The 24,472-nt window shown below is 45.8% G+C and overlaps 1 protein-coding gene across 4 annotated transcripts in view; it reads left to right on the top strand.

Moving 5' to 3' along the window:
• Positions 1–1,898: 1,898 nt before the first annotated feature.
• ARHGEF7 (Rho guanine nucleotide exchange factor 7) overlaps positions 1,899–24,472 on the top strand; it is a gene marked incomplete at both ends in the record, with an annotated part of 119,902 nt that continues 97,328 nt past the window's right edge. For 3 of the 4 annotated variants that reach the window (XM_080612041.1, XM_080612040.1, XM_080612043.1), the window contains 2 exons: positions 1,899–2,063; positions 17,400–17,486. In XM_080612041.1, coding sequence (XP_080468167.1) covers positions 1,899–2,063; positions 17,400–17,486 — 252 coding nt within the window. The remainder of the gene's footprint in view (positions 2,064–17,399; positions 17,487–24,472) is intronic. The other variant, XM_080612042.1, reaches the window with a different exon arrangement.

Below are 24,472 nucleotides of genomic sequence, written 5' to 3'. Positions count from 1 at the left end.
AGCCAGGAAGGGATTGGCATGCTCCTGAATCTTCTGGATTCAGTTCCTCCAGTTCCTCCACCTGTGGCAAGCTTCCTTCAGAGGTCTCCAGGCAGGCCGTCCACATGGCTTTCTGATGGGAAAACCCAGCCGTGTTTGTGTTCTTCACAGCTAGCCAACATTCGATAGGAAGCTGCTGCTCCAAATATATCTGGAAGCAGCAAAAGACAAAGTTTCCAATTGGTAATGCCAGCAAATTTTGAAAGAGCTGTTACACCTCAGGTGTCAGAGGTGTAAGCCAGCTTCCATTATGGATTAGAAGGAGGTTGAACATTGAGATTGGATTATCTGAAATCCAAATGCACCTCAAGTCTTTCTGTGGAGTGTGTGGGCCAACCTGTGGTTCAGGAGGTTACTCTGGACCAGGAGAACCCTGCTCAGGGGCTGCAGTGACGGTGGTGGCCATGGTGAGTCAGCCTGCAAGCAGAACCACAGAGAGGAAATGATGTTGAGTGTGTGCAACATTCCCTCTAATGTTGCCTTGAGAAGTAGATTTGCCCCTCGAGGGGTTCAGCTGGGGTGTGAAGGTAAGGGGGAGAGCGCGGGCCATGGTGACATTGCCTTTCCAGCACTGGGGAGGCTGGCGGCAAGTGTGGCCCTGGGGAGCCCACGCAGGCCTTAATAAAAACCACAGGCTGCATGCAGGGTGCTGTCCATGCAGAGCATTCAGGAACAAGTTTTTCCAGAATAAAAACCCCAGGAATGCTTTCACTGCTGTTTCAGGTCAGCCTCCCCAGTCCTTCACACCAGCTCCCCAACTGGTGCCATAGCCCATGCAAGGAGCCCTGGGAAGGCACAGCTGAGCTGCAGGCACCGTGACGGGGATGCAGTGTGCTGGGGCCAGCCAGTGATCAGCTGCCGGGCCCAGGCTGCCTAACGGGCTTCCGCACATACAGAACCGTGCACAATGGCCCAAACTGGGTTGATGGACCAGTCAGGCCAAGAGTCCGTGGCCAGTGCCTCCCAACTTTCCCCCCCCAGCTTCCAGTCCTCCCCGGAAGACCACGGCCGCCAGTAACTGGCCGCTCCTGAGAACAGAATCAGTTAGGTTGGAAAAGACCTTTAAGATCACCAGGTCCAACTGTTAACCCAGCACTGCCAAGTCCACCACTAACCCATGTCACTGAGGGCCTCATCTGCATGTTTTTTGAACACTTCCAGGGGTGGTGATTCCACCACTTCTCTGTGCAGCCTGATCCAGTGCCTGAGCACCCTCACGGGAAGAAATTGTTCCTCATATCCAATCTAAACCTCCCCTGGCACAGCTTGAGGCTGTTACCTCTTGTCCTGTCACTTGTTACTTGGAAGAAGAGACCAACCCCCACCTCATTCCATCCTCCTTTCAGGTAGACAGCAATAAGGTCCCCCCTGAGCCTCCTTCTCTCCAGACTAACTCCCCCCCCAGGTCCCTCGGCCGCTCCTCACAGGACTTGTACCTATCCCGCTGCGCGCCCGCGGAGGCCTCGTCCTGCCGCTAGGGGGCAGCCGCCGCCCGCCCCACGGGGGGCGCGCGGGTCTTTGCGGTTGAGGGTGCGGAGTGGCGCGCGGTTGTCAGCGGGTGCGCTGCCCCCACGCGGAGGGGCCGGCTGCCGCCGCTGCCAGTGATGTCATGGGGCGGCGGCGGCGGCGGCGGCGGCGGCGGCGGCGGCGGCGGCGGCGGCGGCGGGAGGGGGGGGGCGGGGAGGAGGCGGCACTGCTGCAGCTGCATGTGTCTGTGGCGGCGGCGGGGCCGGGGCGTCGTCATCTGCATTCACATGGGGGCGGCGCCGGCCTCCGCCTGAAGCCCCCGCCCGGGGACACACAAAACCCACGCGAGGGGAGGTGCGGGGGGCCGCGACCCCCGCCCCGCCGCCATCGCCATGAATTCGGCGGAGCAGACCGTTACGTGGCTGATCGCCCTGGGCGTGCTGGAGTCGCCCAAAAAGACCATCTCCGACCCCGAGGGCTTCCTCCAGTCCTCCCTGAAGGACGGGGTGGTGCTCTGCCGCCTGCTCGACCGTCTCCTCCCGGGCACCATAGACAAAGTAAGTGCCCGGTTTCCCCCCGCCCCGCCGCCCTTTGTGCAGCCGGGCCCGCCGCGCCCGCCGCCGGGCCCCCCGCGCCGCCTCAGCCCGTGCGGGAGGGACGGGGGTCCCGCAGGCCCGGGGAGGTGAAGGGCGCGATGGGTCGGGATGGGGTTGGGGGCGTAAGCCCAGGTATTGCCCCGGGGGTGGTCGGATGAAGAGGGTCGGATGAGGGACACGGATTCGCAAGTGTTTCACACAGAAGAATGGTCCGCTCTCCAGAGCGAAGTGCTGGATGTGCGTGGGAGAAGCGTTCTCTTTTTTGGGGGGGTTATGGATCTTTTCTGGCGCGTCACACACCGGCTGCAAACTTATCCCTGGAACTGCTGGCATAGCTGGTGCCTCACCTCGCTCCTGGGGTGATTCAGCTCATCCCTTCCAGCCTCTGAAGGACATTTTAGCGTTTGACGCTTAGTTTTCTTGAAGGCTTCTTTAGCGTTATTTGGGTCTTTTACCGCTTGGTAGCCTGTGGGAAAGAAAACAAATCTCGTCCTTTTCGGGTTGAAAAAGCGCTTTACAGCTCCGTTCTGCCTTGTGTTTGAGGGAAATGTACTGTGTCAGGTAACTTTTCTGTGCTCCGTGTGCGCACGTAATTCCTGTCGCAGCTCAGCTAGAGGGGAGGATGGTGGTGTGCCTCAAGACTTGGGACAGCACCGTTGTCTCACCTGGTGCTCAACAACACAGTACATGTAATGGCCCACGTAGTGGAAAAACTTTCCTTTGTAAGCCAGGATGAGGTGAGGAAGAGAAGGCTGGTGAAGGTCATTTGCCATGCTGACGGGAAAACTCCTCGCTTGAAAATAACACCATAAGTTTCACCTTTTGCGTCTGGCGGACACTCCGGGTGCTGGAGCCTGCTGACAATGGGCTTTTGTTACCTTCTGTGGCTCTTTTACAAGCAGTCCGCTGACCCACAAAGTTGAAAGCCAGTGCCTTGAGCTCAGTGGGTTGCTGGACTAGGCTGTCTCTGTTCTTCAGTCTGCCACCGACTGGGGTTGTTGCTTGTGTTGTACCATAGTATGGAGGTCCTGGCTCTGGACTGGAGTCCTGCTCTGTAGATGCATTAGGTCATTCCTGCTCCCCTAAATTCACAAGCGAATCAGGAGGTAGCGTGGGGATATGGAAGCCCTGCAAGAGCCCGTGGTGCTGTTGATGGGTGATGGAAGTGATGAGAGTGGGGACAGTGTGTTGACAGTGGTGTGAGTGTGGGTAACTTGGGGTTCATCATGGTGGCCAGTGGAGCTATCTGGGACAGCTGAGGCTGCTGTTGCTGACACCAGCTTTCCTCACTGCCATCTTCCCCAGAGTGGCTGTTTGGGCAATAGAGCCAAAGCGGATGTGTCCACTCCTGAGGTGCTGTGGCTTTGTGGCCATGGTATGAGAGGTGCAAACTTCTGTCCAGTGTGCTGGGCTGTAAACTGCAGCTGTGGAGCAGGTAGATGTCCTGCTCTGCCATTCAGGGTTACATGGGTGATGTGGGGCTGAGGGCAGGGACCCCTCAGCATGGGGAGCCGCTGCGTGGTTGCCCACCTGCTTGGGCAAGCTCTGCCTGTCCCTCCTTGCCACCAGGCTCTCTTGCCTGCTGGCACCAAGCCTAAGGAGGGTCTTGGCAGCCCATCCCACGGTGCTGCTCCTGGTCGTCTCTGAGCACCTCTCCAAAATGTTGGGCTCTGGGTCCTGAGCTTCTGGGCAGAAAAGGTCTTTCCCCTTGTGCAGATGTCAAGCCTAGTCAGATGGGGTCCTGAACTCCATCTGTGAAACAGGCTCTACTGAGCAACAAAGTAAATAAGTAAGTGTTAGAGCAGCATTTCCCAACTTAACATGCTTTTCTGTGTGTGGTATAACTAGGAACAGCTCGGTTAGCGTGACCGAGAGGCTCTCTTTTTTTTTCAGGTCAGAGGTGTGAATCCCTCTGATGTTCGGGCAGGAGGTTTCCCTCACAGTACCCACACCCAGGGGGGGGTTTAGCAGAGGAGCTGAGCTCACTGAGCTCCCAGCAGCCACCAGCCCCACCACCAGCTTGGCATGCCAGGAGCTGTCAGGAGGGTTTATCGTGGACCTTGCGGTGTGAGGCGTGAGGTTTGCAGCGAGTAATGTGCGGCTGGGACGGCAGCCAGGGCAGGAGGAACGCTGGCGCTTCACAGCCTCCACCTTCCTGAGCACGGTGCTGGATGAGCAGCTGACGGAGGTCCCTCTGGCTTTGGCTTGGTGAAAGTTTGGGGAGAAATAACACTTTATTTATTTATTTATTTATTTTTAGGTGCACTTTACTTTTGTGAGGAGAGCAGTACTTACTTTTGTGTGTCTTTCACATTGCACTTTCTAATTCATAGACACATCAGGGAGACTCATGAACTCATCTTCCCATCCAACTTTGTGAATATTCTTTTCCTATAGACTCAGAGTATATACCAGATACTTCTTGCATGCTCTCAGCCACTGTTATGTCTGAGCTATTTCCATATATTTTTTCTTTTGTTTGCTAATAAATGCATACAAAATTTACATCCTTCCCTGTATTTTATTTTTTTCAAAGTCCTTTTTCCTACTGCTATTCATTATGTCCTTTTTTTTTTCCTTTTTTTTTAATACTGAGTGCATTTTAAATGTGAGCCTTTTTATTCCTGAATGGAATTCCTGAAAGCCACCAGTTCAAACTGGACATATTTGAAGCCTAAAGATACAAGGTTTGTCCCACAGATTCAGCTCTTAGAATAATTTGAAATCATAACTTTCTAAAAATATCTGACATCAGCAGACACTTTGGAGACTTACAGAGCTCATTTTTTCTGTAAATACAAAATAGTAACTAAAAGCAAAGAGAGCATAAAGATACAAATTATAAATAAGAATGAGTGTTTATCAGTTTGGTTCTTGTTAAGATGTTTTCTAAAAAATGCTATAAATTCATTTCTTCGTTTCAAAAACTGTTCAGGAAGAGGATTCAATATGTGCAGCAATGCAATTATACATCTTTTTTTGGCATTTTGTGCTTTTTAAAGCTTCTGTGTACCCTGAGAGTACTTAGCAGAAGAGTCTTAATAAATAAATGTTGTGTGATCATAAAAGGAATCGAGCACTTGAAGGTCAAACAACAGATTTTCCTTAAGTCGATACAACAAATTAGTGGGTTCTGAGGCTGGTTGGTATGTTCTTCCATTAGATTGCTGTGTATTTGTATCCTTGCACACAATAATGTACAGAGCTTCCTGATTGTAATGCAAATTTAGCCAAAACTTCCTGACATATATCCTGGACAACAGCAAAGGACAGATATTAAATTCAGCAGATTCCTAGTACTTGAAATGAAAATACTTTGGAAAGTAATGTTACTACCAGCTGTTTCTCTCATTTCTGGGCTCCCATTTAATGTCATTATGATTCCTTTGCATGCTGTGAGAGACCATGATGGGATAAAACAGAATAGTTGGGTTAGGCATTGTGATGCAGCTCAATAACCTTATCCCAAACATGGCAAAGGAACAAAAGGGAGGGCAGTTATTTAAGACAAAAATAATACAAAACCACAAAACCAACAAATCCCCCAACAGCTTCCCCCACCCTGACCAAATCCAGCCAGGTCTTAATTGTTTTAAAGTGCAGAGATCTGTACTGGAGCACACTTGTTGACTTACCTGCTCTAAGAGATATGGAATTGCTGAATTCAGGTCATTTGAATGAAAAGGTGTGGTTTCGAGTTACAGGATTTCCACCCTGCACTGTAAAATTGAGTTACTTTGATGGCAGGGGGAAGGATCCCTATGGAAGCATTGCAGTGCAGTTGTCTACCACTTAGAAGCTTTTTCCTCCCTGAGATAATTTTCCAAACAGATTCCTCCATTGCAGACCAATTTGACCCACTTTTGACATTGTAAACAGAGATGAGAACTGGAGCGGGAATTTTCCTTGTCATATGAGGCTTCGCGCTCTATTAAGTTTTGTTTGTACTTTCAGTTTTGGTCAGCTGTTCGACAGAAAGCATCATTTTGAGGACAGCTTTGTTCCATTCAGGGAGAATAGGGAAGACACAAGGGGGAATGTGATGCAGCAGCCATTTGGCACCCCCCTACTCCCATTAGAGGCTCCTGGAGGGAATGAGAGCAGCTGGTTCAGTGCTTTGAAGCTAAGGGATGGAGAAGCATGCTGGGTCTTGCACACCCTGGTCCCCCTCTGTCAAACAGACCATCCCTAGCCCCTGTTGCACCAAGTGTAGGATTGGACAACCCCAGAGCTGCTCTGCTGGGCATGGGAGGCTGATCCAAGACAAAGCTGCTTCCTCTTGCTTGCCTGCCTCACCGAGGCATGAGAGGAGTGGCATGGGGCTGGCCCCGGGAACATAAATACACCACTCTTGTTCATGGCTGGAAGGAAAACTCATTCTCCCTGTGGTTAATTGGGCACCAGTGTTACATTAATTTGGTTATTAATTGGGATAGGATCAGGACTGATGGCAGCAAGGATTAGGATCTTTTTATAAATATAGAATGATTAGAGTTGGAAGTAACCTCTGGAGATCATCTAGTCCAACCCCCTGCCAAGGCAGGTTACACAGGAACATGTCCAGGTGTGTTTTGCATGTCGCCAGAGAGGAAGACTCCACAACCTCCCTGAGTAGCCTGTTCCAGTGCTCTGCCACCCTCAACATAAAGAAGTTCTTCCTCATGTTGAGGTGAAACTTCTTGTATTTTAGTTTATGGCCATTCCTCCTCGTCCTCTCGCTGGGCATCACTGGAAAGAGTCTGGCACCATCCTTCTGGCACTCGCTTTTGAGATCTTTATATCCATTAATGACATCCCCTCTCAGTCTTCTCTGGACTAAACCTCCAATATTAGTATGATTCGCTCTTTAATGATGGAGGTCTCTGGCTAAGTGAGCTGTTCTGAATTGTAGTTTAGGAAGAAATTAACTCTTCACGACTCATAAGGCAAATGAATTGTTGTGTATGAGTGCAAGCAATAGAAGAGAGTCAGAGTCCCCAAAAGAAGGGTTCAGGCTGCCACTTTTGGCAGCCGTCTCACCATCCTTGTCCTCACGATGGGTGCCTGCAGCTACAGCTCTGGCAAAGCGAGAGTTATGTTCACTTGCCTCTGATTTTACAGGGATGTATCAGGGCCAACTACTTCTGTCCTGTTGTGACAAGATGTGACCTGAATGTGGTATTTCAAGTGTTGCAAAAGAAGAAGAAAGGGAAGGTGTTTGGGAGCCAGGATTATTAACAAGTGATGATTTTTATAGCCCAGTACCTTTGCAGAAGGCACCATGTGGGCTGTGAACTGACTGTGGAGCCCAGGCAGAGCTCAGGAACTGTGATGAGCATCCTACCAGCAGTGCAGAGGTTACTCCTAAGGTAGCAGTTGCCAGGTGCTGGTTGCCCCCAAGCAATCTGAATTTGGGAAATTCTTCTGGCAGGATAGCTCTGCCCTTGCAGCCCCGGTGAGGCTGTCGGGGTCTGCCTGGCTGAATCAAAGGACTGTCTGCCGTCATTCACTGAAATCTGCTGGGAAGGTATTGCAGAAGCTGAGATTGCAGCAGCAGCAGCAGGTCATTGTAGGACTAGACCTGGGAGGCAGGAAGCAAAACCTGCATTTTAACGTGCATATGGTCTGTCCCCCCAGCAACAGTCCTTACGTAGAGCCTTCCAAGGAGATTATTATGCTTCTGACAGGAATAATCCATGCTGGGCAGCTGTGCCTGCTGTGACTGCATGCTTAGGGAGTCCTGGCATGTGTGCGGATGCTGTTGCTCCAGGGTGGAAGCACTGCAAGGGTGAGCCAAGCACCAGGGGAAAGTTACCCCAAGCGACGAGTACCCTTTTCCTGAATACATGCTGTTTTCATAAACATTACTGTGAGCTTCTTATGGGGCCATTCAGTCCCATTATGGAGTTGTTATTGGCCACATTGTCATTTACCATGTTACTCCTATTGCCTTGTGAGAGCAGGGGTGCACGGATGCTCTGAAGGAGGATGCCTGTGCTCTTCCCATCTATGCACTGGCTCTGTAATTCAGGTGACTGGGATGCTAGCCAGAGAAACACAGTCTGCCTGTGTGTGCTGAGGAAGCAGAGGACTTGTGTTTGCTTTTTCCTTGAAAATCAGATGCTGTTAATGCGTAAGGGTCTAGACTGAATTAAGTATGCCAGACCCTGAGAAAATGGGGCAATTAAGGAACCTGTTGGTGATTACATTGTTTTTGTAAGAAAATACATAAAGATAATGTAACTTTGATGGTCTTACTCTTGTTAATGTCCTTTTCACAATTTCTAGATAAATTCTTTCTATGTCTGTGCATAATATGGACAACAGAAAGCGCAATTCCTTAGCCCTCAGGTGCCCTACTGCTACTTAGACCATCCACTGAATGCTGAGTGTCTGTGGGAAAAGGAAGAACAGTGGGGATGCCACTAGCACGCTCCCTCTGGTTACTACTGCGTGTTAGCAGCTGAGGGCACCACGTTGTCCAGATGAAAATGTTTAAATTTTCAATTCAAGCCTTAGAAAAACTGGAAGTCTGGCTTTAAAACTGAAGTTTACAAATTATATATGTTTATGGGAGTATTTGTACATATATATATACACACATATACATAAATAAAGTCTGGCTTTGAAACACTGAGGGGAATCCAATATACATCTTTCTTGAATAACGGTCTTAATTGGTCGCTACACACTTGCTGTGATTTGAAAAGCTGAACCTTAAAACATTTCAAGCATGACAGGGCTTGCAGAAATACTGTGAGCTGGCAGCATGGCAGCAGCATCAGTCTTGCACCTTGGCTGGCTGAGATTTACTCCCTGATACTCAGCCAGTGTGACACTCCTGTGCTCACCCCGACTTCACCCTCTTTCTGCGTCTCTCTGTACAATGTGGTTGCTGCCATCACCTGCCACTGGCACTGCAGGTTTGAGAAGGGGTGGCCAGCCTCATCTGCAAGAGGTTCCTGTTGTGCCCCTCCTCGCCACAGACTTCTGGCACCTGGTGAGCAGGGTCTCCTCAAACTGCAAAATGCTGCTTGGGTCTAAGAGCATTTTGTTCAGGTCTCCATTTTCCTGCTCTGCAGCAAGTGCTGTTGGATGATGTTGGCAGATTGCCCAGGAGAGGGTCCCCACTGTAGGGCCTTCATAGTATGGAATATTTTCACCCAGAGACAAGGGGGGAAGAGCAGTAAAAATCACACGTCCCCTCTCCACCAGTGCAGCTGTGCTGACAGAGGCATGCTTTTGTTGGCTTCGTTAATGTCACTGGGGGAAGTGGTACTGTTAGACTGGCAGAGGAATTCCCTCTCTGGCATATGTTACATCCACACTGAGGAGCGATGCCAGCATATCTAGCAGCAGAGCTCTCCCAGTGTAAACAAACCCTGAGTGATTGAACTCCTGAAGCTGAAGCTTGTGCTGCATCAAAGCAGTGACGCTGCGTGGGAAATGCTGCAGGGTTTATGTGAGAAGGGCTGCAGAATCCCTACCCATCAGTTCCTCTCTGCAGGGGAGCCTTTTTAGATAGGTTCTTGCCAAGCCCTGCCCAAACGCTGCCCGCACCTGGGGCGGCACTTCATCTGGCTTTTTCCCCTTGCTGGCTTCAGGGAAATACTTGTTTTCCTGTGGGCACCTGGTACCCTTGGAGCTCCACAGCATGAGGCTGATGGTACTGCATGGGGATGGTGACAGTTGCACACTCGCTGATTTCCTCCTTTTCTTTCAAATAACAAGAAAACAAGCAAAGCCACAGGAATTAGGAGTTCTCAGCATTTAGGAAAGACTGGAAAGATGATTACTCCTGCAGCTGCAACTACACCCTCTTATATGCATACATAAAATTGTTCAGGCACACTCACTTACATGTGCTTTGGTAGGACTCCTGCCTAGTTCAGTTCAAAAGCTGAGCCTGCAAGTAGATTGTAATTGCAGTTGCAAAGGCAGCTGTCAGTCTTGTATTTACTAAGTTTCACGTGCTTGGCATTCTCAGTTTCTTAATGCTGTCTTAATGTAGTTTTTACGTGAAATATAAGAGCATAACAGAAACTTGAGAAAGCAAAATTACAGTCTGGAATGTCCTAGTGGCTTTAACTCACTGTGTTTCTATCTTAGGGCTTGGTTGAATACCCGCCTCCTGGGAGTCAGACTTTGATGGGAATTTGATAGGAGTCCAAAGGAAGTGACAAAAGTACAGTTCTTCTATTGCAGAGAACATACTGTTTTCCTCAACATTGTTTAATAAAGGTGCAAATCTGACAGGATGAGCTCAAACAGCTGTATCAGGTTTACAGTATCATTTTCACAGGACAAGTTAAAGTAAAAAAGGGGCTCTAGTTGTTGTGTAAGAATCAAATAACCAAGTTTATCAAGGCTGCCGCAGATCCATCTGGCATTTAACCTAACTCTAAATTTTCTTTGCAAAGTAAGCTGAACTGGGTTTTTGAGGGCTATTTCTGATAAGGGACTGAAGCAGCTAAAGCAGAACATCAGTGTGTTTGAATGTAGGTCACTGTTAATGGAGGCTGGTCAAGCAGAAGACCATTTCTGAATGTGTGCAGGGTAGGAAAGAGTTGGAGGAGTCTTCAGTCAACCAAAGTGTTTCTGGTTCCTGGTGCCACATTCATATATTGAATTATCCCAAGGTTCTCAGTTCTTGCTTTGAAGCGCCTTCTACTTGACACTCTCAGAGGACAAACACAAGCTTGGATTATAGGATAAATACTACATGCATAAAAACCTCCCAACACAGCATATCGTTTCAGTAAACATAATTATTTGCTAAAAGATGAGTGAGGATGAAGTAGCAAAACTCAGTTCTCAGAGCAAAATGATTCCTGAGGAAGATTAGTATATTCTGATGGCATTTAAAAGATGTTCATTTGTTAAAATACCGCAGAAGTGACTTCTAGTCATAGAATATGACTAGAAGTGTGGAAGCATAGAAGGGTGGAAATTGAGGAAGCTTGGAGCTGTGGCTCATGAGTTGGTCTGGCCCATTGGACAGTAAAAGAAGGGTGGTGGGATAAGTTTGTGTGGTATAATAGTAGGGCTAAATGTGGGACTGGAATTGCTGCTGTGGCTGTAATTAACAGTGGTGTCCAAGGGCAAGAGATCTATGCTAAATTATTTCATAAAAGTGGGCAGCTGTCACTTTCAGTGAGGATGCACTTTGAGTTCTTCCAAAGGACTCTTGTAAGTCCAGGAGATGACTGGAGTTTGGAACACTAGGCACATGAAGACTCACTGTGTTAAAGTCCCGCAGGGGATCAAGAACATAGGTGAGCTCTTGCTTTTGCCTTTTGCTGTGTCTTAGCTCTTGGTTATCTTGAAGGCCAGGTATCCTTCTCAGCATGTAAGAATTGTAGAGCATATATTAATGCACCTGCCTTTCCCTTTGTGCTGTGTGCAGCAGATGAATTCTTGTGTGAACCCTAGAAATTTAAAATTTGGGCACCTTAGTGCATGGTGTGTAGGAACTTAAGTGTTTTACAGACTCTAGCTCTTATTAACTGTGCTGCCTACCTGCCTGCTGTGTTTTCAGAGCATGTGTTTCATCATGTCAAAATCCAGACCTGGGCATGGTAACTGCTGTGTGGCTTATTGTTGAAAGGTTTGTGGGCAGCAGGTTTTACAGGTTGGGAAAAGTCAGTACTAAAGGAAGAGATACAGTACCGCAGAAACAGTGTTGTGGTGAGATCTGGTGCTCCACCAAGACACCTGATTCTAAACCAAAACTGCATCTTGCTGAGAATCCTGATGTGTGTTTTCAGTTTAATTATAGCATCCTGCTAATGTCACCTAATGCCACCAGCAAGATGTGCAATCCATGAAGTGGTTGGGCTCAACTGCAGCGTGCTCCTTACTCAGAGATGTGGAAGATGCGACCCTTCAAAGTACAGCTGTGACTCCAGCTGTCCTGGGAGGAGCATTGGGCTCCCTCCACAGTCCTCTGAGCCCTGCTCTGTTCACTGACCATGGGGGCAGCAGTGCAGCCATCAGTCCCTAGCAATGGATACTTCCTCAAGAAGCAGATGATGTCCTCCTGTGCAGCTATGGAGGATGTCACTGTGATACCACTCTTTCTTTTCCATCCCTGCTGGGTGCAATTTGTGAGGGCAGATGCTCTGAGACAGAGGATGGAGCAGGAAACCTGAATGCCTCAAGGAAGGGGCCCTGCAGGGAGCAGGAGCTGGCAGGAGGTAACAGAGCTGGGAGCCGTAGAGAGGGAAGGAACCTGTAGGAGCTGCTGGACAGTGAATCAATCACCTTCAGCTTCACAGCCCAGGTTAGTGAGAATGGCCTGTGATTTTCTTTTTTTTTTTAAGCTTATTTTTATCCCTGAATATAAAGCCTGATGACAAACCCTAGCCTGCAGTGCTTCTGCAGGAGGTGTTTGCCTCTGGGCCACTGTGTACCACCAAGGGTCTGGAAGCTGGGCTCCAGTCACAGGGTCTGGAAGCAAAACATAGATGCTGTGGGACCGAATGTTATCAATAGTACTCTTTCATTAGTTTTGCTGTAGTGTTCATCTGTAGTGTTTTTACTGATAAGATTGCAGTAGTGCTCTGTGTATACAAGCTGTTCTGAAACCTGAAGAGAAAACTACCGGTGCAAGGCAGATCCTCTGTAAAAGGCTCCAGGCAGGATGAACAGGGTGCAAGGAAAAATGTTTGGGCATGTTGTGACAGAGGACTGTATCTTCATCCACCCTGTCCCTACAGCACCTCCCTTTGGGATTGCATTCTTCTGTGGTGTTCCTTATAGTGCAGGGTTCCCTCTTCATGGGATTTTTTTCCCGTAGTATCCTTACTTGAAGGCCAAGTCTTTGAACTTCAGACTCGAGTCAGCTGTACTCTCAAACAGAACGTTGTTAAGTGTCTCCTGGACATGCATACTAGTTTGCCTGTTATGTTTCTCTATTTGCCTGTTATGTTCTCTATTAGTTTCCTGCTTTCTAGTAACTGGGATAGTCTTCTTACATAGTAAACCATGTTGTACACACTGTATGTCATGCTAGATAAATGATTATTTTTTAACTTATAGATAGTAGCCGTGCTGTCATTCAATCTCTTTCTATTGTCTTCCTGGTAGATTTTAATTTGTATTTGGAGACATTATACATCTCTCTTTGACCCATTTTTTTCAACTTATTCAGCAGACAGTTGCAAGTAAACAGTTAGTTTCCCATACATATAGGTGAAGATGTCTTCTACTTTTTATTCCTTTCTTGTGTTCACCCATTGCAATCAAAGCACTGTGGTGTTTTTGGGGGGCTGTGTGTGTTTTGTTTTTTTTTCTTTTAAACTTACTATTTTACACATTCCATGCTTATTTTCTTCATATACTTTCCCTGTCCAAATGAACTAACGGTAGCCTTTTTCATTTTTTTTCTAAGACCACTCCTGTCATACCTATTTTTGATACAGCTTGTCTCTGCATTGCCCTTTTTTATGCATGCTGCTGTTGATTAAAATCATAGATATAAACTGATCAAAACACTTAACTAGGCACCATCTATTTGTATCACACATTGTTCTCCATGTTTCCTGGCTGGTGGAAAATGTACTCCGCTCCTTGATAGATGCAGTGCATCACACAAGTGTCCTCACTGAACTAGCCATGATTTCCAGAGCTACTCCCCAGGAGATTAACTCTTAATCAGAACCTGTCCCTGAACCACAAAGATCTGGCTTAAACTGTTGCTGTTCTGTGTATTACCTTCTGCTTCTCTCTTTAAATTCCACTGTGGAGCTCCGGTCCCTAATTAAGAATCTGTCAGGTCCCCCTGGAATCCTTGTCTTTACTAATTACTATTAACCTTTTTTTATTTGTATTACTAGAGCACTCAGAGGTTCCAGTTGGATACTGAGGCCTCTTTGTACTAGGAGTCATACAGCCATATGAGAAGAAGAGCTCCTATAAATGATTGGTCTGTGAAATCAAGAGGATGAAGAAAATACTGGAGATGAAAATATGTAACCTCTTTATTCTGCTGGCTTTATGTACATGCAATCTACGTTTTATTTTGCTAAGTAATTTTGGAGTATGACCTTACTTTAATTTCATTTTATTTATTCTTTCTCTATGAATGTATTTGCCATCTTTCAGGCAGATTAGGATTGACCTGCTTGTGGTCTGCTTGCGTTATCTTCTATTACGTTCTGAATAGTCTGTGAGTCTGTAACTGTGATCTAAAAGAGAGAGGTCATGCTCCTGAGCTTCCTATAACTCTATGTAAAGGATGTAATATACCTTAAGTGTGATTTTAACACAGGCTTGGCCTGTATAATGGCACTTTGAGATTCTTTCAAGGGAGCTGATTTTGTTACTCATGTCCCTCATTGTGTTCCTCAGCCATCTGTAGAAGAAGGTTGCCAGAATCACAGTAAGATTTCTCAGGTAAATAACTTAATGGGTTGGCTTCTTTTTATGGGATCATTAACACTTTAAATTTTTAGCAGGGTGCAAATGCTAAGATATTTTTGCGTTCTGCTTCTGTCTCCTACTGGGTATGCTTCTGTCTCCTATTGGGTAAAAATGCCACTGTAGCCACAGGGCTGAGAAAACGTAGCCTGCTTCTCGTATTGCCTCTGAAGTCTTTTTCCTTGTTTTGTGAGAGAAGAAATGGCATTCTGAAAGATTTACTGTAGCTTATGTTATTCTTTTGAGGGAAGATGATTTTTAACTGGAAACATGCATTAGAGTGCTGGCAGGGCTGAGGTCTCACAGAGGTGTATTTTGGTTTATATGTAATCTAAAATCCCAGACTTGACACAGGACAATTTGCAGGGTTTGGGTTTTCTTTGCTTGTTGTTTCTTTAATCTTTAATTGGAAGTTTTTGCCCTCCTCTAAGATGTCCCTCTTTTCCTCCCTCCCCCTCCTTTTTTCCTCCTTTGGCATAATTCCAGATACTGTGCACTCTTGTATTAATTATGTGCAGTTTCTTAGGAGGTAGTAGTACATATATCTGGGTTTCTTACAATTATTGAGTTCTATGTGTAAGGTACTGGGGACTTTGGGAATAAAGTGTTATGAGGCAAGACATTTATTTCTTTTAAGAGAAATATAGATTTACTGTGATTTCTTGTTAGAGGATATTCTTGTTTGGAGAGTGGAAGTAATTTTATGAAAAGAATGAAAAGTGACCTTCACAAATGAAGTAGAAGCAACCAAGAAAATGGTGGGTGCAAAAAAAGGAGGTGAGGAAGTATGGACCTAAAAAGGGACATAAACCCCTAACTACTTGTTATGCAAGCAGTTTAAGAAAAAAAAGTTATAATTGCAACTGTATAATTATTATATAAATATTAGGAATATGGAGGAGGGAGCATTCTGGAAGCATTAACATGGAACTGCTAATAGGATTCTGAGGAACCTGTTCTAAGAAGGGATGTTGGCATGATTGACTAAGCTTGAGATTTCTAGAGCTAAGAAATAAATTGACTAATTCAGAAGCATAACAAGCAAGAGGGATGAAGCTCATGATGTTTCCAGGAGGGTTCTCTCACCGTCTGTATACTTTCCAAACTTACTGAATTTATCTTTTGAGCTCCTGTACTCAGGTAGGACTTCTTTCTCATTCCCTTTACATTTTAGTGTAGTAAAAGAGCTGTTCTTAATCCACAGTGGTTTATCATAATACCAAACAATTTGAGGAGTTTGTGTGTGTGTGTATGTGCACACTTGCTTGAGGAAATGAAAATTCTTAAAGTCCTATCACTGCCAAATTCCTTTTATTACTAAATAGTGGCTTTTATTTGGATTCATTGGAATTTTGTGTTTAGAAAATGATGGTGACTTGTGTTTTAAATTTCTTTGTACCAGGTTCTCCCTGTCATGCTGTTGTATTTGTTAATTTTTATGGTATCACAGGGCCAGAGATATCTTTGATATTATATAAACCTATGTGAAGGTGCTACCTTGGTTTCAGGTTGATGCAGTGTTTGCAGTCAACCTTATGTGAAGTTCGCAGTGCTATAGATGTGCATTATGATTGTGAGTTTATGTAGCTTTGACATACGTGTGCATCTAAGGAAACTTCCAAGTGTAATGCATAATCAAAGGATATGACACCATGCATTGCCACCTGAGCTTCCCATGACTTTCAGTGGATTCCTGTGCTAGGCTTTCCCCTTCCAACAGAATGAGGTGACACGAGCCGCAGGACTGGTTATCTCCCAGTTTGAGCAATGCTTTGTTTGCAGAACTGCTTCATAGAAATCAGTGAATTTGTTGTGAAATAATGCTTACGTACACACAGAATCACAGAATTTGCGTTAAGCTGTAATAAGTTATGCGATGGCCCTGAAGCCCATGGAGCTGGCTGCTTTTCTGTGAGAAGTCTACACTTTCAGGATAGAGGCTGAACTGGAGGCAGGTTGAACTGAAGGCAGCATGAATATGGCTTCAGTAGCAGCTGCGTTGGCAAAAGCTCTTTTAAGTTCAGTCAAGGTTTTCCTCTTTGTGAAATTGCTTTTCTTCTGGGGTAGGAAGAGACTGCTGTTTCATAAACTATTGATAAACAAAGCTCGTTAACGTCAGGCCCTGGAATTGGTAGATTATTAACCCTAGGTACTGCCATTTTTCCACCGAGATCTTTGGGGCATTTCTGATGTATTTCCTTGTTATTAAACCGACGCTTAAAAGTGAACCCAAGTCAAAACCAGGGTGGCCCTAGCAGGGCCACAGACCCGGGGCCACCCGCTTCGTGGGTGTTTTACCCTGTGCACAGTCGTTCCTTACTGCAGCCGCGGGGTTGGACGCCATCCCTGGGAGGGGCTGTCCCCTAGCCACCCCTCAGACCCGGGCCCGAGGGACCGCCTCGCCTCACCGTGCAGACCAAACCGTTAATGACACTGCGGCGTGTGGATTATTATTAGTATTATTAAATAAAAATACTAAGAGTAGAGGTCCCGGCGCGCTCTCGCGGACGTCCCCGCCTTGCCTTCACCGGTCGGGCCTGGGCCTGCGCCTGCAGCCGGGGCGGGGCGGACCGGGCCCCTCCTCCCTCATCTTCCCTCCCCTCAGCTCAGCTCAGGACAGCTCGCCTCCTCGCTCTTGGGCAGAGTTGCCCGGGGCCGCGCCTGGCCGAGCCACCCCAGCCCTCACTCTTGCCCGCCGCCCCCTGCCCTCGCACGCCATTTCCTGTGCTCCGTGTTTACTTCCCGGTTCAACCCCTTCACTGGGAGCGATCGGCGCTGCCGCCTGCGGAGGGAGCGGGAGGTGAGGAGAGCGGAGCCGAGCAGCTCGGCGCCGCGAGGTGGGGGAGCAGGTCAGTCGTGCCGGTCCTCGCTCTGAGCCGTCCGCCTCTTCTCTTGCAGGTGTACCCGGAGCCACGGACGGAGGGCGAGTGCCTGAGCAACATCCGCGAGTTCCTGCGGGGCTGCGGTGCCTCCCTCCGCCTGGAGGTGAGTCTGAGCGGGGGTACTCGGTTCGATTCCCTTGGCTGGGGGTTTCCCTGCTCCTCTCTGCCAGTCCGGTGCTGCGGGAGCCGGCGCTGCCCTCCCTTTGTGCCCGGGGACGCGGGGCCGGCCGGTGGCGGGCGTCTGACAAGATGGTGGCTGCCGCCCCTCCCCTGGCTGCGGGCCCGGGGGGCGGCGGGGGAAGCAGCCGCTGGCCTTAGGGGGGCTGCCCGATGTGTCTCGGTGGCGGCTGAGCCCCGTCCCGGCCTACATCGCGGCGGGTGGCTTGGCTTTCTGACGGTGTGAGTGTGGGATGTGCGGTACCGCGTGGAGGGGGTATGGAGGGGCCTTCTCACCCCTTGTTACCCACCGCTGAGCGGGGTGCACCCTCTCCCTCTGCCGGGGCAACGCGGTGTCCCTCTATGTGTGTGATACTGGCCTGATTCAGGTGCTGGTAAATCCTTTGCGTTTCTGTTCAAGTGGATTCTTGGTGATCAACGTCTAAATTATACCCGTTTTATTTCTGAACTGACTGTGAAGCATTGGAGATGGCTTATAGAAATCAAGTTGCTAACAGCCAAATGAAATACTAATTAAAAGAAAACGGCAGGCACTGTTCCTTCTGTTAAAATTTATGTTACATAAAAGCTCAGCAAACTGCCATATTTTTCTGAACATGCGTTCACAGGGTTGCAAATTAGGTAGTCGTATGTTACCAGTATATTTAGCTATAGCAAGTACATACTGCTGTCGAGTTTACTTGATGCTTCTGTGTGGGAAGGAACCGATGCGATTAAAATCAGGTTCCAGCTTCTCTGCGTTGGAAAGTGAGAGGTATTATCATTTCAGTTCTCAGAGGCAATTTTTTTTTTTGGTGGAAAAAATGGTTGCTAGTGCTTCTGAGCTCGAATTAGTGAAGTGTTGCCTTAATTAGTTCTCAGGTTCTTACAGTAGCTCTGATTCTGCCTGTGATTTTGCTAGGCAGTAACAGAATATCATTAAAAAGATTTTGATTGCTTTCCTGAGGCCTCTGAATACTGAAATACCATTAATTTTACTAATGATAATTGCAGGACTTGCATTTAATCTTAGGTCTGTCATGGGGAAAGATGGAAATCAAGACGGCTTTTAGCACTGTTTCTTATGAAAGATGACCTTACATTCTTACCTGCCTTTCTTCTGCCTCCAAATAAGCAGAATCTTCTAGGATTTGTGGGGAGTAAAAACAAATTTGGAAATACTCAGAAACTAGGTTATGGGGTGGACTGTGTAGTAAGTCAGTCATTCCTTTTTGCCTTAAAGCAGCTGTCACTTCATTTGTCTTTTCTGGGGCCCCATTAAGTTCTTCAGTTTTGAACATCCATGTGTAAGAGCTTGACCTAACATTCAAGTAGTAGACAAGCATGAGCTAGAGGAACTGGGGAGGGAGGCACTTCAAATCTCAATTCAGAAATAAACTGAGTATTGCAAATATTAAAGCGAAAGGGTGGAAAATGTACCATTAGTACCATTACCAGACTTCTCCCCCTTTACTCATTTTCTACACCAAGTCTCTCAGATTAAAGTTTTTGGAATTGTCACTGGGAATAGTAATGGAATTGCAGTTCAGTCTCTCTTTTGTAGTTGCAGAAAGCTTTTGTCAGCTCTTTTCTTTGGAATGACAAGGAAATGAAGAAAAATGATTAAAAGAGAAGATAATTTTGATCTTACACTCAGAGCCTAAATATTTTTGGGCACAGTCAGATTGGTTAACCTGGCTTCAGGGGCTTCTCAGCAAGATTGCCGGAAACTCCTTTCTTATGTGGAGTTAACTGGCTGCAGTAGCTTCCAGCTCAGCATGTTGGAACAGGAATTACTCCCAAGTTACCAGAAGGGTTTGAAGGCTGGCAGGAAGGGGCACAAATGATTGGGCTTATGAAGCCTCCTGCGTGTGTATTTACAGCTTGTACGTTGGCTGTTCCCTGTTGTTTTCTCATTAATTTTTCTAACCCCCTATCTGTGGCCAAGAATGAGAGGAATGGCAACCTGGATTCAACCAGTGAGTAGCTGGCAGGGGCCTCCTGGCCATCCGCTGATCCTGGGCTCTTTCTCCTGTCTCATTTAACAAGGTATGAGTCAGCCCTGGTAGATCTCTGCCTTCCTCTCTGTGAGAACTGGGGAGATACCATAGCTCCTCTGTGCAGTGCCTATTAGTTGCTGCATTAGTTAGTGATGCTTCCTTAGTTGTAGTCAGGTGTAGAGATTGCATTGAGCAAAGAGTGTGAAGAGTGTCTATGGAAGCAGTGAAGGGGGAGGGGGTATTTTCAGAGAGGGCAGATGAGCTAATGAAGAGTTAATGGTGAGTATAAATATTTGACTGAGTGGTGGGTATGTATGTGATACCTTAAATAGTAGAAACATTTGGATGATACAGGCATCAGAGAAAGCTCTAGAGTGGTGTGGGGAGATACGACCTTGTTCCATGCACTAATCTGGTACTTTTCCTAGCAGATATACCACAATGTGGAGTTTTGCATGGCTTTACAAGGGATGCACTTGAGCCTGATACTGAATCTGAGTTATCTGTAGTTAGATCAGGTGGTTTGTGTGTAATTTCGGGAGTAGGATAGAAACACAGTACTGGTTTGTTTAGCCTGTCTTCAGCATTGCACAGGCACTGCTTCCAGATCTGAACTCATCTTGGAAGTAGTAAAATTGTATTTTTATGAAGCTGTGTTTGAGCATGTTGCCTTGCTGGAGCTCTGTGCGGTTCCAGTTTTGGAGATTTTGTTGTGGCATGTTTGGGACCTTGGTAAACTGCCATGGTTAATGGAAAATGGCACAGCAAAAGATGACTTCTTTAAGATGCTTTAAGATGCGTCATTTTTTTAGAGGACATGTTCACTGTTGTCTACCTCCCCTAAAAATAAAGGGTGGAGGTTAGAAGCTTTGTTGGTTTAGAAGTACTGGTGTCTGAAAGTTGTTGTTCTTCCTCTTACTTCCCAGTAAGTTTGGGCTGTTAGAAAGATAGTAGTATATTCAGAAAGGATATTTCAGATTGTAATGAGAAGGACTGCTATAGCTCAGAGGAAATGAGTGGCTACCTTCCCACAGACCCCAGTATTTTCAGATGATCAGGTGTTCCAGAGAAGAAAAAAAAGAACTTAATCTGGAGCTTGCAACAGTCCTTTGTAAGATGAAATCTGAAAGCAGAGCAAGTTTCAAGAAATAACCAGAAGAATGTTCTGTTTTTTTGTTTTTGTTGTTTTTTTTAATGCAGGTTTTGTGTATGCAGATGCAAGTAGCTGAGATCTATTAATGAAAAAATGTTCATAAGATCTCAGTCAGAGACTGAATTTGCAACTGCATATTGTTTTTCCCTTGTGGAAACTGTTAGTTCTTGCTTAGAATAATTGTAATGTTGAGTAGTTTATTCTGCTCTGTAGCTTCACTGAATGTCTGCATAGAAGGAAGGGACTGTAGAATAGCTGCCTATCTTGTCAGTTCACAACTTTGAGCTTTTTCTTTAGGGAGAAGACATTTGCTATATGTTGCTCTTGCCATTTTTGCTTTAAAAGCTGTTCCCACCCCATCCCCCCCAGTTTCATCTTTGTGTGGGAAGACATTTAACTGTACTCCCTTCTGAGAAGAATGACCTGCTTTTGAAAACAGGGTCCTAGAGAGTTGTGGTACATGATTAACTTTTTTCTAGAAGAATATTGCTAGGTCTGTGTAGTTGAGATGGAACTCACTGCAGGTGTGCAGTATCTTCCACACAAGTCTAGCAATAGAGACAGAAAGGAAAAGGTGATGGTGACAGAGCATTTGTTCTTACCTGAGCCCTAAAAAGTTTTGATCTAATGATGATCTTGCATCTGTGTTACGTTACTCCAGATTTTTTCCCTTTTAAAGGAGTTTCAGCTTCCAGAATATAATGCACTAGGGACAGAATGCTTGATATATCCTGTGAAGAATACCAACCTCTATGTGATCAAATTCTATGAGTAGAGTCTTGCAGCATTTTTCTACTGGCTTTTGTCATAAATGATGAATGCCAGCTTATCTGCAAGTATCTAATGTTAGCAGGTTTCTTGAGCTCAAAAATGTTTTGTATTTCTGACTCTTCGACTGATTGTAAAGATGGCAGCTGACTAATAGAAAAAGATAGACAAGCCACAGATCTGAGAATCTTTTCTGTACTTGTCAAGAGACCTCCTTGCCTCTGGGATTCAGGCTTGTCATTTTATTACAGAGGCAGCAATGCCAAAGCCAGGATTTTATTTCTACAGTAAACTATCCAAAAAGAAATAAGCAAACCTGGCAGTGTAAGAAGATCCTGTGTATGTTTATTATTAAATCTCTTGTACAAGAAGGATTTGCCCTTAAGGTTCAGAACACTGCATGCAAATTTGGGAAATATAGTTCATAGCTCTTGAGATTTAATCAAGATATACTAATGTCTATAAGTGTCTATAACACAGCGCTAGCCTTGAGTAAAAGTTTGTAAGGGGTGCCAATGTAATTCTGCTAGACCAATTAATCTTTTGGGAGCAAAGTTGAATGTCTTCTTCCCTCATACCCACCCCTACCATAGCAGTTGATCTGTTCGGTGCTGCACCTTCTCTCTGAGCTTCGCATACTTCTTTAGATTGTTATGGCTACAGTCCTACCACCACTGTGGCCTTGGAAAAGTATTCTTCAAGTTGGCTTTCAAAGACCTATTTGTATCAGGAACGTGTAGAGCTCTGTTGCAAGTGTGGATGGACTTAGCTGACATCTGTTTGTGAATTAGGAATGATTAGAATTTTGAAGAGCTTTAGGCCATCTTATGATGATACAGAAATTCAATCACCCACCCACTCCTTTTAGCCCTTGTTCAGACTATCATCTTTATTTTGTCATGAACAATATTTTCTTTAGATTTCCTCTAGGTTTTATTCCAACAGAAAGCCTTTCTAATCCAGAATGTGTGCTGCTGACTGCCTTCGTGATTCTTTGCCATAAACATTTTCCAAAATGTTGATGTTATAAAGTCACCATTCTTTGCTTACGGACCACACACTGGAAAGTTTTATTTGGAGGCTGAGATCTTTCTGGTAGATTTTTTCAAATGGGAAAAATTGTACAAGTTACATCTTTAATAAAAGATAGTCTACTGTATTCCTTCCCTCCCCCCCGCCCCCGTTTCTTCTTGTTTGCACAACTAACCTGAACAGGTAATATTTACAGCAAAGTGCCCCGTGTCACTGCAACTCATCTTGTAATACTGACTTCCAAGACATGACTGCCCCTTGCCTCAATTGCTGTTCTTTTTCTCACGTGTTAATATGATGATTCTGAAAACCATTGTTACACACAAGTTGTTCTCAAGTCTTTTCTATTTGGTTTGTTTTGCCCATCACATACAATGGAGAAGTACAGCCTGACTTGTATGATTGGAAGGCCATGTTAGCACAACTTGGGACCTTGCTAAGGTAGGAATATGCTGTTACTTGAGTATTTACATTACCTTCTTATGATGTGAAGGATTCTTAGGATGCACAAAGTCTAGATCTGTGACCGTGTTTCATATGTTAACCAATTCTTTGTATTCCCACTGAGAAGTTTTTGAATACTGCTTTAAGGGTATCTTACAAATAGAATGCTAGAAAAATAGTATCTTTTTAAGGTCAGACCGGTTCCTCGTCTCGTGTATTGCTTGTACGTAGTGTCATGGTAGCTAAGGAGGTGACAGAGGGGCAAGAACATATGGTATTGGACAGGGTGGAATGGTAGTATCAGAAGCTGTTAAGGTTTTATTCAGTAAAAGTCTAAAACACAAATGTGCATGGTAGCATTTCAGATCCTCATACTGTTCTCTGTTCACCTTCTTCTGTTCAACCTCCCTTCTCTTCCCTTGAGAATTAATGATGTGGTTCTGCCAAGCTTGTTGCATTCCTAGTAGCGTGGTATTCTGCTATTGCTTCTTAACTGAAGTGACTCCAGTGGCTTTCATTAAAGAGGAAGAATGTGTCTTCTTACAGGGGTATATTTTCAGATGTACCTGATACTGAATATTAAAAGACTTTTTAAAAAAAGCTAGCAAATAAGTGGATTACAAGTGTGTGTCCTTGTACAGAGTACTTTAACAAAGGGGGGGTTGGAGAAAGTGCTAGTATTCTTTTGGCTACTTAAGGCTAGATTACATTTTCAAAGTAAAAACTAATTCAGAAATTTTGAATTGGGTCATAAATATCTTGCTTCCTGCCAGTTCTTTTGTATTGCCTGCTGATGTGATATTTTTAACACAGAAGTATAAGTGAGTGTGCACTTACACAGTCTGTCTGGAGTGATGGGTCTGCCATGGATGCAGATCTGTTTGTCTTTGCTGTGTGGGTCATGTCTGAGGGTGAGTCTGGCATGTCAGAATACATCCAAAATGCTTTTGTCATGTCTTGGAGGTCAGTATGTACAAGGCAAGTTGCACTGGCATGCTGTATTTTGCTGTAAATGTTATCTAGCGTCCTGGTTGCAGCTGGGATGTGGTATAGGGTTTATTTAATTTTTTCCCCGGTAGCTGATACAGTTTTTGGATTTAGGATGAGAATAATGTTGATAACACACTGATGTTTCAGTTATTGCTGAGCAGTGCTTGCCCTAAGCAAGGACTTTTCAGCTTCTTATACTACCTTGCCAGTGAGCAGGCTGGGGGTGCACAAGAGGTTGGGGCTGCTGACCAGAGGGATATCCCAGACCATATGGTGTCGTGTTGAATGATAAAGCTGGGGGGAATTGGGCAGGCAGGGGTGGCCTGCTGCTTGGTGACTGGATGAGCATCAGTCAGCAGGTGGTGAGCAATTGCATTGTGTATTCTTTTATTTTTTACTTATTGTTATTTTCCCCTCCCTTTCTGTCCTGCTAAACTGTCTATCTCAACCCATGAGTTTTACCTTTTTGTTTTTTTTCCAATTCTCTCCTCCATCCCACTAGGAGGGAGTGAGCGGATGGGTGTGTGGTTAAACCACAACACTAGT

The sequence above is a fragment of the Psittacula echo genome (assembly GCF_963264785.1).
Source record: "Psittacula echo genome assembly, chromosome: 3".
Classification (NCBI taxonomy): Eukaryota; Metazoa; Chordata; class Aves; order Psittaciformes; family Psittacidae; genus Psittacula; species Psittacula echo.
This window is presented reverse-complemented; position numbering and strand designations above follow the sequence as displayed.